This window comes from Haemaphysalis longicornis, unplaced genomic scaffold (assembly GCF_048455015.1).
Source record: "Haemaphysalis longicornis isolate Haplotype H1 unplaced genomic scaffold, Haemaphysalis longicornis Haplotype H1 scaffold_9, whole genome shotgun sequence".
Lineage (NCBI taxonomy): Eukaryota > Metazoa > Arthropoda > Arachnida > Ixodida > Ixodidae > Haemaphysalis > Haemaphysalis longicornis.
The window spans coordinates 159,957,362-159,973,114 of NW_027526460.1; the positions used below are offsets into that span (position 1 = coordinate 159,957,362).

General features: G+C 54.2%; 1 protein-coding gene across 1 annotated transcript in view; it reads left to right on the plus strand.

Moving 5' to 3' along the window:
- LOC144151570 (uncharacterized) overlaps nucleotides 1-15,753 on the plus strand; it is a 123,304-nt gene that overhangs the window by 57,850 nt on the left and 49,701 nt on the right. The window contains exons 5-6 of the mRNA XM_077682671.1: nucleotides 625-793; nucleotides 6,487-6,762. Of these exons, the coding sequence (XP_077538797.1) occupies nucleotides 625-793; nucleotides 6,487-6,762 (445 nt within the window). The remainder of the gene's footprint in view (nucleotides 1-624; nucleotides 794-6,486; nucleotides 6,763-15,753) is intronic.

The window sequence follows — 15,753 nt, forward strand, 5'->3', positions numbered from 1 at the left end:
TCTGGGCTGTGGATTGCATGTTAATGCCTGTTTAGAGCAGTCGAGTGACTGGAAACCCTCTTACACTAACTTTTGCACAAGGCTGCCAGAGCAGAGCCGTCGCTATACTTCTAGGTTCATGTTGTTAAAAATGACGGGCTGGTTGGTTGAATGCGCACAGTAAAGCCTGCAACCTATAACAAAAAAAAAAGCACAACGGAGTTCGTTCTTAAACGATTTTTTAAACGCTCGGACAGAGAGGGGAGAAAAAAACGCACCCTGAGTGGGGACCCAATTTTCGCTTTCTGATTAGCGCGCCCTATGCCCTCCCAATTCTGCCAGCCTAGGCGTTTTCGGGAAGCGTGGGTTCGATCCCAACCGTGGGTGCACGGTTTAAGTGGGGGACACTTTACGAGCACGGCTTGTCATCGTGGCTCGTCCGGAGTCGGGGTATCTAGGGTAACGCGTGGCCGGTAACGCGGCATCACGCACCGACAAGACCAACGCCGCACTCTGGAGTGTTTACAGTAGAGAGCCATGAAAAGTTCCCTAGATTTCATATGCGACGGCAAGCTTGGCACTGAAGCTCCGGAATGAGCACTCAACGCAGCTGGAACCTGTTTTTTCTGTTTTTCTTTCTGAAAGGTCCCACGTGAGCACCAATGACGAGGACGTGCTGCTAGCATGGAACCCAATCACGCAACCTTCGGGCTTCCTGTTCACTATGGTCGCAGCTTGTGTCGGCTCCACGTGCCTGATCGTGAGCCCAGCTTTGACGTTCGAACAGATCGTCGACTATGTAGACAGGTACAAGGTAAGTTAACAGCGGCACGATAGCACGATACGACCAGACACTTCTACTGGGGAGGCAGATTTAGTGTCGCCCCATTTAGTGATGTACGTGGCAACATCTCTTTATTGGGCGGCCTTTCTTCAATGTTTTTAGTGCTGTTTTCCCTCTGTATGAAACCCTTGAGGATACTTCTGTTTTTTAACATTGTTTCATCGATGCAACGGCTTATAAGAAGTTTTCTTGAATATGTATGTGACAATGCATACAAGCGGCCAGAAAGGATCGGCATGGTTCATTAAGGTGGCTAAAAAGGTTGCAGAGGACATCTACATTGATGTATTCAGGTGTGTGACGGGATAGAATTATTCTATCGTGTGGAGGGGAGGGTCTTTTTGCGAACCAAGCTGCTGAATACATAATTCATGCTCCCGAAGCATTGAAGATCACCGCGAAGAGCGAAACCAAGAGCAACGTTTTTCTCGCACATTGTACTGTTCGGGTTCCGCTCAGAGCCTTCCACTCTCGTTAAATCTGAGTTCGGTGGAAGCTCGGACTTTAGTAAACGGGCGGCAATTAACTCCCAGTGCCTGGAGCGCCTGTCCTGAGTTTTGATAGGCCAGCATTGAAGTGTCGGTCTTGACGAATTCGCAGCGCAAAGAACGAGGACAAGAAAGAGAACACACAACATAGCGCTGTGTTGTGTATCGTTTTTCATGTCCTCGTTCTATGAGCTATGAATTCGTCAAAGTCGTCACACCAACTTGCCCAAGAACCCGTACTATTGAAGTGTCGCTTCATTGGTCAATACTAGGGAAGAAATGGCGGATCCCACGCATCAATGGCAATCGACGTAAAGAGAAAGTTTGCACTTGTGCGCTGAAATCCTCCCCTGCATGTTTTTACGGTGGACGTAGAGTTACCCGTCGTCGGTAATGTCGAGCGTAAAGGTCGCAACCGTGTGGTCCACAGCGACCGCCACGTTTTAATTCGGAGATCCCGCCCCGACGGCGCAACTGCTGGCCAGCATGCTGTTCAGACGACACCAGCTCCAAGCGTGGAGAACGTGATGCACGCACGGAACGGGGCTTCCTGCCGCCAATCGCTTTCTGGTCCCGCCGGCACGTACGCGGAGGCCAGTGTGATCCAGTGCAACTCCCCGGTCGATGAGGGGGTACCCGGCAGACGAATGGCTTGGGCGGACTAATCTTGAGTACGGCGAGGACGGTCTTCGCAACAGGGCTGAATGTGGGCGCAGAAGGTGGCTGCTGCGAGGTGTTGGTCAGCTGGAGCAAGAAGGCGACAGTGAAAGTGTTTACAAGTGTTTATTGTGTAGTTTTGTGGCCAGGCTGAACCTTTGAATTTTTTTGCTAAATCAGACAGACAGACAGACAGACAGACAGACAGACAGACAGACAGACAGACAGACAAACAGACAGACAGACAGACAGACAGACAGACAGACAGACAGACAGATAGATAGATAGATAGATAGATAGATAGATAGATAGATAGATAGATAGATAGATAGATAGATAGATAGATAGATAGATAGATAGAGATCTTTTAATGAATCGACAATAGGGGGAGTTCGAAAAAAAAGGTGAAAAAAAATATTAGGGAGCTGTAAGGGCTGAACGCAAGGTCTATAGTGCTGCATCTGGGGTCCAGACTTCGAAGTTCCCCTTCCCTCAAAATGAGCTCACAGTCATCTTTAGGTGGCGGGTGTCATGTGTCAGGGCACCCCCGAAGATTAGATGCACGGAAGCCCCCCAACCCCCCCAAAAATGAAAGAAAGGAGCAATCGAACGAAAATTTGAAGTGCGCGCCACAAGCGCACCAATAGGGGAATGCCAGCGCCTAAATGCCGAGGTATCATGGTAAAATATGGCAGCGCGCTGGTCATCCAATCAGAGAACGCCGCACAGGAGACCAGTGGCGTGATGGCCAGTTATGGACATGGAAAAGGCAAGAAGCCAATGAGAGTGCGCCACGAGAGAGCCCAGAGGGGATAAAAGCGGGGCGCACAAGGAGAAACGGGAGGCCAGAAACCGAGAGGAAAGAAACCAGGAGGCGGCAGGAGCACGTGAGCTTCACGGAACGAACCAGAGCGACGTGGCCAGGCCAACGACTATGCCTGCCAAGCCTGGGCGGGAACGGGCCGACGTCGCATCGGCTGCAGTATCCTAGGCGCACCACAAACCTGTGTCTTTGTGGCCCCAGCGCCAGCGGTCGGGCACCTGCGGCCAACGTCCACGCTCCGTCTACCTTCGTCTCGACGGCCCCGAAGGGCTACGTTCGTGCCGAGCCTACCTGGGACCTCCCGGCTACCAGGGGGTAGCCCCCGACGAAACACGCCGCCCAAGGGATGACCCCGCGCGTCGAACGCCGGCATCAAGGACCTCCAGCGGCAGCGGTTACGAGGGGGTAGCCACCGAGGAAGCACGCCGCCCAAGGGATGACCGCGCGCGTCGAACGCCGGCATCAAGGACCTCCAGCGGTAGCGGCTACCAGGGGGTAGCCACCGAGGAAGCACGCCGTCCAAGGAGTGACCGCGCGCATCTAACGCCGGCATCAAAGCAAGACGAGGGAGGCTACCACCCGGTCGCGGATACGCAAGGGTGCGACACGTCAGCGCCGACGACCCGGGTAGGCCAGTCCAATGGGTACGCAGTCACAGGACACAACTAGGGAGTTGTGATACTAGAGAGATCACCTAGAGGGTGATGGAATGAGTAGATTCGAACTAATTGTGTAGAACTTCACTGTAGAGACTTTGGGGGTTTTGCTTCAAGCTGTGTTTGAGATATTTAGTTTGAGGTTTGATTGTTTACCGGTTGTTTGCAATTGAATCTTTAGTGCTTTGTGTTGGGGTTTTTTGAGTGTGTATTGAATGTGTGTTTTGTTAAACATGGCTCGATAGAAGTGAAATATATAATGTTTGACTTGCTCTTCCCTTAGCGTATAATTGGGTATGACCCGGTTGCGTTGGAAAAAGTAGACGCTTGGAATAGTAGATGCTTCCGCCTCATTTATTACGTTTTTACCTTATGTCAGACGTCTCTCACCAAACATGGTCGGCTATTTAGATTAGTGGATAAATGTGTCAGTTTGTATCCTGCCCAGTTAAAGATTCTTCGCTGTTGAGATCCCCGTGTCGCTTGGAGAAGGATGGGGTTCCTAGGGGTAGAATGAGGAAACGTCCATATTTTTCGTGGTGTGTAGAGTGGCAGTCTTCGCTGATGCGACGTCTCTTCAAAGCGTTTTGACGTTCTGCCGGCCGCCAATAGTAGAAAGTGGTCTTGAGTGTCTGTAATGATGTTTCAAGTCATTCGATAACTTTGCTAGGCGGATTGCCAAAGGTATGGCTCGACTGTCCGCTTATTCCATTAGTGCGTGTAGGATGGTCCTGCAGTCCCAAAGATTAGTCCACTACGGTAATTGTTGCCTTCATACTTTCAAACATTCTGGCGTCTGTGTGTACCGTGCTTTGAGGGTTTTGAATATTTCCTGAAGGGAATTTGATCCTGGCTTGTCGCCCGTCCTTGTGTAGGTTTCGATGCGTGTTTTTTGGTAGGGGGCGAGGTTTTATGGAGAGTGGATGTGGATCGGTGACTTTCCCACCATGACATCCAGTCGTTTCTTCTCCAGAAGGGTGCCTTTCTTACATAGGATGGCCCGCACAATTTTGTTTTTCCCGGCACTTCCTTCGTCCTGAGAGAGTGGATTCTCGGATTTCTTCAAAGATGTTATAAAGACCAGATTTGAGGGGCGTTTCGACGACTGAAAAAATTAGAAAATTGAGGGCCGCCTTACGAGCTGTCCTGATGACGGTGCAAATTTGGTTTTCTACAGTATTGGCAAGTTTGTGGTACGGCAGGCAGTACCACATCCGGCTCATGATCAGTGCCTGCATGAGTCGTACCCTTTCTTTTTCTTTCATTGCTGCCTTTTCCCAGGGTAAGAGCTTCAAAAAGTGGGCGAATGGGTAAATCTTTTCTGTATACTGGCGATTGTGAGATCGGCACTGCCGTTTCTTTGTGGGGCCATGCCTGACATTTTTACGTGACTCTTCTTGGGGATGACATACTGACATACTTAGGGTGATTCGCATCATGGTGGCGTGGCGCCACCCATTGTTCGCCAGACAAAGGCGGTCATAGGGTCGCGGGAAGCAGCAAAGTAAGCTGAAAATTTGTGTACTTAGACGCCATATGCTGTGTATTCCGTCTTATCAGGGCACGTTTTAGTCTGTTACTGCTCATAGCCAGGCCTGGTTTGCGAGAGCAGGTGTTGATAGTTTTCTTTTGTTTAGTTAGGTGACACAATGTTGGCTGCCAGCATCTTATCGTGGAAGGGGCGCTCTGGTGTAATAGGACACTGCTGGTGATGGTGTCTGCCGAGCATGCGACTGCTCGCTGGGCTATGAAAGACCTTCACGCATCCATTCTACTCTTTGTTTAGTTTCCTTCGCAGTACCATGGTCCTTCTCAGTAGCACTCTACATTTGCCGCCGCGTCTTATTCCAGATTCAGGCGAGCCCTCGCACCTGGCTGCCTCATTCGTACTTAAAGTTTGGAAGCGATGACGTACTTCCGTGGACGCATGATGGAACTTTTGATAGCGGACGGCTAGCTCTCACGGAGAAATCGCAGAATGAGCCTAGTAATGTTATCGCGTTAAAAATTACACCCCACACAGCCATGCTGTGTAAAACGGCGCTGCTGCTCGGGCGGCAAACATTAGTGCAACTGCCCGTATGGCGCCGCACACGAAAACCGACTAATCTCGGTGGGTGCACCTACTGACCGGGGAGGACGAACTATACAGCGCAGGTTTTCGGCTTGCTGAAGTCTCGTACCCCCTCTTCCTTCTCTGCCGTACTGTCGATGTCAGCGAGACCACCCGTTCCAGCTTCAGAAGGGCCGGTGAAGGGCGTCGTCATTTCCGGTTGGTGTAGATGACGTTTTCTCGCGGACACTTGATAAGCACGGACGTGAGCGCGCGCGCGTGTTTTCGTGCCTCGCGGTGACCGCCCAGCGTCCCCGGCGCACGTTTGTCAAGCCAAGCATCATCACTGAGGGAGATTTGCCAAGACTGGCCAAAAACAAAACTCCAGCGTTCGCCGTAATCGTGGCAACACTTGCTCGGAACGAAAAAGACACGTCATAGCGCACGCCCCCACCCCCCTATCCCCGCCCCGCCCAATGGGATGTTCAATGATTATCACTTCCAAAAAAATGAAAGAAGCTCACAGTTATAGCAACAATGAAGTAAAGGTCGTTGCGGCCGCGAAGAAGAAATAAATCGGCTGCAATCGTGGACTTAAACCGTCGTGATGGTCGTGAAGGTTGCGTACAGCTTCGCTACCTTCAAGTCTTACGCGTTAGTGTGAGCTCCCTTCATTGTTTGGTATAAGCTGTCGTGAAAAGCATGGAGCTAGTCAGAGAAATTGAAGTGCGATTCCCGACGTCTATATGTAACGTTGGAGACCTTGGTTATAGTCATACACATGATAACGGGTCACTAAAAATGATTGTTTCCCATAAACACGTTCATTCTACGTTGTAGTGAACCTGAATGGCCTCTATTAGCTAACAAGAAAAATGGCGCGTTTGAAGTCTGTTCGACAACTGGCTACACGTTAGCGGAGGTAGTTAGAGTTGGTTTTTTTGGTGGCGGCCCACAGCGGACCTCCTTTTTGGGAATCGGTGCAGGTGACTACGTTGTCCAGCTTTCCGATGCGGCTACGGCAGATCGTGGGGGAGATGCGGCGGCGCGGCACTCGCCTTCGTGGTGTACGGAGGATCAATGTGGGAGGCGACATTATCTCTCCCCTGCTGGCCGAGGCCGTGTCGGGGGTGTTCGAAGACCTGCTGTGCCTGCGCAACAGCTACGGGATGACCGAGTCGTGTGGCATCGTGTGCACGCCACCTGTGGACGAGATCAGTGCCGGATACATGGGCTACCCAGCGACCATGGTGGAGATCAAGGTGCCCACGCCCTCTCACACCCGCATCATAATCATGATCATCATCAGCAGCAGAAGCAGCATAATCGCGATAATCATAATCGCCACCCCTGACCTTGTCATTGCCACAATCATTCAATTCACGTAAGTGATCTCCATATACAGGTCCGCGCAGAAGTAAAGGGAGCACGGGAGCGGTGGCCGAACTGCATCGCTGCGCCGCGTATGGGCGCCAACGGGAACCAAGGAGCGCCGGTCTAAGAGTGTGTTCGCACCATAAGTTTCAAACTAATGTATACCAGAGGGAAATCTGTGGTTGCAGTCGCGGGCCGTCGCTAGCGACGTTCCTCGCCTACTTGGCTTAGATAGCCATATGGCTTCTTTTTGTCTCGAAGCCAAAATCAACCAAAAAGGGTAACATTTTTTCTTGTTAATCGTGCATGAAGCTTCTCCAATAATCACTGACAAATTAATCTTCTTGTAGGTTCAATTTTATAATAACAAAACAAATTTGATGAACCTTACCGTTGTCAGATGGTGGAGGGTTTGGTACATGAGTGCCGCACCCCAGGGCTACAGAACCCAGCCAACCATCATCACTCAACGCCACTCAGTGTAAGCGCCCCCCCCCGAAGGGGAGTATATTTTTTTTCTGAGTGGCGGCCCTTACCCCTGGGCATAGGGGGGCGATGGTCTGCCGTCTCTTCATTTCTGTACGAAAGGGGAAAAACCATTACTACCGCGATACTTACATGGTGTCAATCTGCAAAAAAGGAGAAGCATTAGAATGTGACAGAAATTTTTCCCCCAGCCTCCTCGAAAATTACTGCCGGTGAACACCAAGTGGAGATGAAGCCTTGGGCCCCAAGCCGCCGCTGCTCTCTTTGCAGGTGAAACCAGACCTCTTTCCGCACTTTTGCAAGTATTTCATGGAGGCCTGGCCGCCGCTCAGAGTGAGTGACAGCGCAGCGGGCCAGCCATACTTGATATGAACATTCTACCAGGAGCAAGACGAACTGATTGATTGCTGCGCGCATGAGTGGGTTTAGGAACCGCACTGTCTCGTATGGGATACCAGGAACATCAAATATTTGGGCTACTTTGCGTAAGAGCGCCTGCGGAATTGCGCACTCCAAAAAGATGTGCATCGTGGACTCGGCCGCCCCAGAGAACAAACAAAGTGCCCTGCAGTGCGCCGGAACCAATCCTACAGGTGCACGAGTGCGTCTAGTGTAGAAAAGGAGGCTCCCGCGCGCAAAAAGCCATTGGAAGGATGCCCTGCGGGGTTCTACAAAGTCTGCCAGAATTAATTTCCATTTTGGATTCCAGTTTACGAGCGTGTACTGCTTCAAGTTGTCAGAGTGGCCGGTTTTAGTAAGGACTTGTCTTGGAAAGAGATTAAACTGTTTAATGACAAGAAAACTGATTACATTGCGTTATGGGGTCGGGGAAATAGCACTGAGAACGTCCGTCGCGATGCGCGGCGGTGGGGCGACTCTCTGCGCACGAAGTTCAGTTTACCCTCGCAAGCGGGAGTCCGAAATCCGAACCACACGCACACAGCACGTATAAACGCGGGCGCCGCTCGGGGCCGCGTGATGGTACGTATAAACACGGGCGGCGTCTCGGGGAGGTGTTGGCGGCGTAAGCTGTGGCGGTGTCGTATACGCTGCAGGGCCGTCTTCTCGGCTTTCCGTTCGTACTTCTATTTTCTTTCGTTCGTCGGCCCCCAGCGAATTCTTCGTAGCCTCTGACACGACCTCCCTTTAGAAGGATCTGTCCCCAGGTCCTTCACCGAGTTGGCGCCCGATGGAGCTATCCGCGAGCTCTGTGGGGTAATTGATGCGCTCGTAATATGGACGCAACTGTTCCACGTTGACAGTTCTGTCACTTGGGCTTCCGAGATTTCCGATTCTCTTGATGCGCACCAGGTTTTCGCCAGCAGGGTCCGTGATTTCGTAGGGACCGTCATATCGTGGGTCGAGTGTCCACTTTGTTTGACGTCCGTTCGTATCCAGAGACGCAACTGTGCACGAACGTTTGCCGGGTTTGCGCACTTGCTCGATGCTGGCATTTTTTTTTTCGTTGCTCCGGATAAACTTCGTTGAGTGGTCGGCGAATTTCAAACTGACTTGATTTTTTGCGTACCGTGGGATTCGTTTCGTCGGACGTGAACTTGGGAGCACTTACGGCGTTGCGTTGGTCACGTCGCTTCCGTCGGCGATTGAGTCTGTGTAGCTTCTTGCGGGTTTGATGCGCGTGGGAACGTTGGCGTGCGTTTCGTCTGGTGGCGAGATGCGTTGCGTGAAAGTCGCGGAGTTCGGTGCGTTGAGGGCGTTGTTTTGCTCGAGGTGTGCGTTTCGTACGGTTCGGGAGCCGTTTGTCCTTTCGTTCAGCCTGCGGTGGCACGGCGTTGTCGTGAAGTGGCGCGGCTGATCGGACAAATTCGTTGCGACTCCTTGCTCGCCTTCGCCGTGGTTGCCCTCGGAAGCGAAGCTGTTGTGGGAAAATGGGCGTAGTTCGCCTCGTCCATTCGGTCCCACAATCTTTGGCGTCGTAGGCCTGGCTTCCTGGGTACGGCATTCAATGCCTTTGTCTGGGTCGGTCTCGTTCGTTGTGGTTCTCGCCGTGTCCATGTCGTCGCTAAAGCTCTGGTCACTTGCCGGTTGTTTCGAAAGTGGTGCGGTAGGCATTCCTCTCGTGCAAGTAGGCTCGATGGCGTCTCGTTTGCCTGGTGCCCGTACGCTCACGGCTGCATCCTCCTGTACCATGGTGGTGTTTGTCGGATGAGTCTCGATCGGAGCAGCGGGGGCCGGGGAACTTGTACGTTCCGGCTCGAACGTGCCGCGTGCGCTGGGTGCGTAGTTGCTCGTAGACGGGTTCACCTGCGCGAGTGCGGTGTCGTTAGTTGGGTGAACTCGGGCTGGAGCAGCGGGTGCCGGAGAGCTCGTACGTTCCGGCTGGGTTGAACCACGTGCGCTTGGCGTTTCGTTTCTCGTGGCAAGGTTTGTTCCTGCGGTTGTTACGTTCGCTGGCCAAGTCCGGAAGGCAGCAGCGGGACCGGAGGGTGTCATGAATAGCGTTTCCTCCGTGCGTGCTGGCTTGGTCGTGTTCCGTGCGTCGGGCGTTTCGTTGGTCGTGGTCAGCGCCTCTGGTCTGGGTACGGTGTCGTTCGTCGGCGGTACCTGGACTGGAACAGCGGGTGCGATGGTTGTCGTGCGTACCAGCTCGGGTGCGTTCCGTGCGCTGTTCGTTTCGGCTGTGGTGGTGAGCTCCACCAATCCAGGCACGATGTCGTTCGTCACCTCGGATGCGTTTCGTGTAGTTTGCGTCTCGTTCGTCGGGGCCATGTCCACCAATCCGGGTGCGTTGTCGTTGGTTGCGTGGACTGGGGCCGGGACAGCATGTGCGGAAAATGTAGGTACTGGCTCGGTTGCGTTCCGCGCTCTGAGCGTTTCGTTCGTAAGCTCCACCAATTCGGGTACGGTACCGTTCGTGGGCGAGGTCTGGACCGGAGGAGCTAGTGCCAGGTACGTGCTGCGTTCTGGCTTGTGCGCGCTGCTTACGTTGCGCGTCTCGCTGCTTGTTGCCGGGAAGACCTGTGCGTGGGTGATGTAGCTCGTCGGTTGGCTCGGTGTCAGAGCAGCGGTTGTTCGCGATCTCGCCAGGAATTCACTGACCTTCGCTTGCGTTTCCGTAATCATGGCGATCACCTGGGAGAGGTCCAGTGAGCGGGCGGTGCACCGTTTTGCATGCGTCGTTTCGTTCGTGTGCGTGCTGTTGTGCGTGCTGCGCGTCTCCGGACCAAGGTGTGCGTCGTATCGTTGAAGGCTTGCCGCTGGCTCCGGCACCGTGGGAAACGTGTGGCCGACTCTCGCCAGTTGTCTCCGAAGACGTTCTCGTTCTTCGCGCAGCCTCCCGTTCTCGAATAGCGCCGCTTGCAGGTTCGTCTGCCATTTGTCGTCGTAGGCAACCTGAAGTATCGTTGGCACATTCGATCGTTTGGAGAGCTGGCGACGTTTTTCGCTGTCCTCTAGGAGACGCGAGACGATGTCGTCCTTACGGCCAGAGCAAGGGAGCCTTCGTGATCGTAGTTCGTTCACCAACTGCTGCTTCTTCGCTGAACACAGGACGTCGCGTTTCGTTGAAGTCAGGAGCCGGTCGATCACCGTTGACGTGGAGTCCGTCGTTGCCCCTCGTCCGCGTGCCGCACTCTCGTAGTCGTGGTGCAGTTCGTCCGCGTCGTTCGTCTCCTCGTCCGTTCGTTCCGTGGCCTCAAATCCTGGTCCTGTCGGCTGCGCCATGTAAGAGTGGCCGGTTTTAGTAAGGACTTGTCTTGGAAAGAGATTAAACTGTTTAATGACAGGAAAACTGATTACATTGCGTTATGGGGTCGGGGAAATAGCACTGAGAACGTCCGTCGCGATGCGCGGCGGTGGGGCGACTCTCTGCGCACGAAGTTCAGTTTACCCTCGCAAGTGGGAGTCCGAAATCCGAACCACACGCACACAGCACGTATAAACGCGGGCGCCGCTCGGGGCCGCGTGATGGTACGTATAAACACGGGCGGCGTCTCGGGGAGGCGTTGGCGGCGTAAGCTGTGGCGGTGTCGTATACGCTGCAGGGCCGTCTTCTCCGCTTTCCGTTCGTACTTCTATTTTCTTTCGTTCGTCGGCCCCCAGCGAATTCTTCGTAGCCCCTGACAAAGTGAGGCGGGAGGCTGGGGGACAGTATCTCTGCCAGGTCCTTCAGCGGCGACGCGAAAACGTTGATATCGGGAACCGCTTGTTGGAGGCGAAACAGGGCATTAGCTGCCCCGTTATAAAACAGCGAAGGAGTACCAGTACCAACGACGTTATTGCGGATGGAGCTCTGCATAAACAAACCAAGACGAGTGCTAAGAAAATAGGACGCGAGACAACTGGTAAGCGGAATGTCACAGCCCAGTGCCACCTGCGTCCACTTCACGTGCAGCGCTGTCGCTAGAACTCCCACATCGGTGAGGCCGAGGCCTCCCTTGCTTCTGGGCAGCTGTACTATCTGCCTCTTGACCCTGTCCGGCTTGCCGCCCCAGAGGAAACGAAACACGATGCGCTCCGCCTCCAGTTTGGTTCGCGCGGGCACGGTCATGACTGAGGCGATGTAGCTTAACAGCGTAAACAGCAAATTCCGCGCGATCGTGGCGCGAGCAGTCACTGGGCAGCGCAGGGTTTCAAAATTACGAGCCTTCATTTGTAGTTTCGTTAACGCGCCATGCCAGTTGCTGGGGGCGGGACCAGAAGCGGAGAAGCGATAACCAAGGATCTTAACATCCGAAACCACCGGTAGCCCACGTTTTGGTTGCGGTGGTGCATCCCGAAGGTACATCACCGAACACTTGGCGGTGTTGAGCCGCGCCCCACTGGCCCGGCCGTACCCTTCGATCACGTTCAGCGCGGAGCAAAGAGAGCTCTCGTCTGGAACGACGATCGTCAGGTCATCAGAGTAGGCGAAAATGGGGACGCGAGGGGCACCTGGCGGCAGCGGAAAACTACCTATGCGTGGATCGGACGCTTGTCTCTGTAGAAGCGGTTCAATAGCCAAAACATACAGGACAGGGCTAAGAGGACAGCCCTGCCTTACCCGCGATTGATCGAAAAACTATCTGAGACGCGGCCGTGGATGGAAAGCGCGGATGTTGGCCCATTGTATAAAGCGCGAACCATTTTCTGAAGGTTATCTGCTAGGCCCGCTTTGGCAAGAGTTTGGAAAATATACTCGTGGCTAACTCTATTGAAAGCCTTCTCCTGATCAAAGCTACAAAGCAAACCGGAAAGATTTTTATTATTGGCCCATTCTAGCAAGTCTCTGAGAGCAAAGCCGTGCAGCTGCGCCGAACGAAATGGCACGCAGCACGCCTGGTACGGACCGACTATTGCATCTATGTCAGCAGTGAGCCTTGTGGCAAGGCACTTGACAATTAACTTGTAATCACAATTGAGCTGCGTGATGGGGCGCCAGGCTCGCAGATCGGAGCTCCTCGACTCATCCTTACACAGGAGAGTGATTAGCCCCTCCCTTTGAGACGCTGACAAAACCGCACCACTCAGCAGCCCATTCACAAGGGCTGTGAAAGGCTGCTTTAACTGCTCCCAAAACTTTAGGTAAAACTCGGGAGGTAGACCATCCGAACCTGGGCTACGATTGCGTTTTGATGTTCGGAGTGCTTCGAATAGTTCGCCCTCGGTAATAGGGTTATCGCTCACGACGGGTGGGTCCTGTGGCCCTTCTAGGGGAAGCAGTTCAGGTGTTACTGCCTCCGCCGTGTATAGGTTAACGTAAAACCGGCGCGCTGCGTCCAAAACAGCGTCTGGCGTGCTCACAACAGCTCCTGAATGCGGATCGATTACAGACGAAAGCGCCGGATTGGATCGCGCAAGCCTACGCCTCAATATACTTCGCGAACACCAAGTTTCCAATTCCCAACGTTCGGCGCGAGCGATAGCGCCATCCCATCGGATACGAAGGAGGCGGCGATGCTCCCTTCGAAGCTCAACAAGTGCAGCGGCTACCCCAGGGCCGCAGGAAACAGGCGACGAGAGCAGGAGGATCGCGTCTGACACGACTTGAATCGCCGCGCGCTCCTCCTGTGCCAGCCGCTTGCCCCAGGCCCTGAGACACTCGCGCACTTTATTTTTAAAGTCATCCCACCGCTCCGCATCAAGGCCCACCGAAATATCGGTCGCGAGGTGTTCTACCTGCACCACAACGCGTGGGTTCTCGGGCAGTCGCGGGTTGAGACGCCAAGGCCCTCGCGAGGATGGCACGAAGTCGGGATCCGCGAGTCGCAACGCAACAAACTGATGATCGGAAAGCGCCGAGGCGACCTTCCAAATGGAATGCAGGCGCGGGGCTAGCGATGGAGAGACATAGAACCGATCGAGCCTGCTCTGTACGCCCCGGCCGGTCCAAGTCATTCCTGACTGGCCCTGCCGAAGTAATGACCAGGCATCGACCAGCCCCAGCTCGTCTACCAACTCCCGAAGCACCGTGCACCCACTTCCAGGCTCTTGGCGCCGAGGTACACCGCGGTGCGATACGCGATCGGACGCGAATAACGTGCAGTTAAAATCTCCTACCAAAACAAGACGCGACGGGTCTACGAGATAGGAGTCGAGCGCCTTGAAAAAATCCCTTTATGGTGCGGACGGCCTAGTGTTAGGGGCGTAAACATTCACGATGCACGTGCCACAGTCTAGGTCGATCGAGAGCAAGCGGCCGTCAGAGTCACGGGAGTGACGAAGGATCGAGCCCGTGTATCGCGGCATCAAAACAATGCCAACGCCACGAGAGCCCGTCCCCCCGAAACTCCAGAGAGATCTGGTGCCAAAATTGCTGTCGAACTGCCTAATCTGCCCTGCTCGGTGGAAATAGGTCTCCTGCAGACCCAAAATGTCAATATTCTTTGAGTGGGATAACTCAATTACTTCGTCCTGCTTAGGAGGCCTCGTCAATCCGCGGCAGTTAAAGGTTGCGATTGTTAGGGAATAGCCCATGTTCAGTGTGTTTGGGGGGAGTCTGTTTACAGCCGAATAGTGCCCAAAAAACGGCGGTGAGGAAAAATGCGGACTGACGGTTTAAAATGGAGTGGAATAAACTTTATTATGGAGTGGAATAAACTTTATTAACTGACGGTTTAAAAACATGGTTCAGCAGAAGATGCACGCGCGCTTGTTTACTTTCCCTTCCCTTCCGACTCCATTTCACTCTCCTCGTCGGCGCTGCTAAATTCCACGTCCTCGTTTTCAGTAGGCTCTGCGCCCGAGCCCACTACGCGTTTGCGGCGGACAGGGCTCTCGGTTTCGGAATCGAGCTCGCTTTCGGAGGCTTTGCGCAACCCCGTCCTCGAGCTCTGCTTCTTCTCCTCAAAGAGCTTCCTCTTCCTCTTTGCTTTGCGCCCCTCCTTTTTTTGTTTGGGGCTGGGGGCGCGCGCGGCACTACCACATTGCCGTCCACCGCGGGGGGAACCGCGGCGGCGAGAGATGGCGCTGCCTCCGGCGCGACGATCGCGGGAGTCTCCGCGGGCGGCTGCTCGGGCCGCGTCGTCTGCTCGAGAGCATCGGCGGCTGGCGCGGCGTTTTCCTCGCTCTTTTGCGCCTCAATGCTAGCGCCCCCTACGCTGCTAGCCTCTTCTTTTTTCTCCGCGCCGTCTGCGTTGCTGTCTGCCCGTCGCTCGCGGCGACGACGACGACGGATTCGCTGACGGCGCGCTCTGTGCCTTCCTGGCCCTCGATCTAGGTCGCGTCAGCGCTGGCGGGTTTCGTCCCCGCAACCGCGGCCGCAAAAGACTTCACGCGACACTGCGATCGCGCGTGATCGCCCTGGCACAGCGCGCATGGTGCCTCGCACGTCTCGTGCCCGTACTGGTCGCACCTTGAGCACTTGGGGGTGGTGCATGCGGCTGCATAGTGGCCATTGCCACCGCAACGAACGCATTGATGCACGACCCCGTCGTACTCAAAGCGGGCCACGTACCTGTCGAGAACGTTGATGAGGTTCGGGACAGGCGTGACCATATCCATTCGGATGCGCCGAGTCCCCGAGACGAAGTCAGCGAAACCCGGAATGGTCTCGCGCTGCATCCCGTGTACCTGGCCGTACTGGCTCAGGATTTTCCTCAACTCCTCATCTGGCTCTTCCAGTGAATACTGGAAGACGCGCACCACCTTCGACCTCGATCTTCGATATTCAAACCTGAACTTCTCCTCACGAACTTCCACGACGGGATCAGTTAGAAACCGCTCAACCGCCTGCTTCGTCTTGAAAACCACTTCGAAACGGCCGCCCGAAAAATCCTGGACGCCACTAAGCTCGTTCTTGCTGAAGCGCTGCACGAGCACCTTCACCAACTCAACATTTGTGACTCCTCGAGGGAGCCGCGCATAGAACGTGTACGGCCGCAGCCGCACGCTGTAGCTAGCCATAACGGCTCGCTAGCGGACGCGAGATAAACACCCTGTCCTAGGCAAGACGC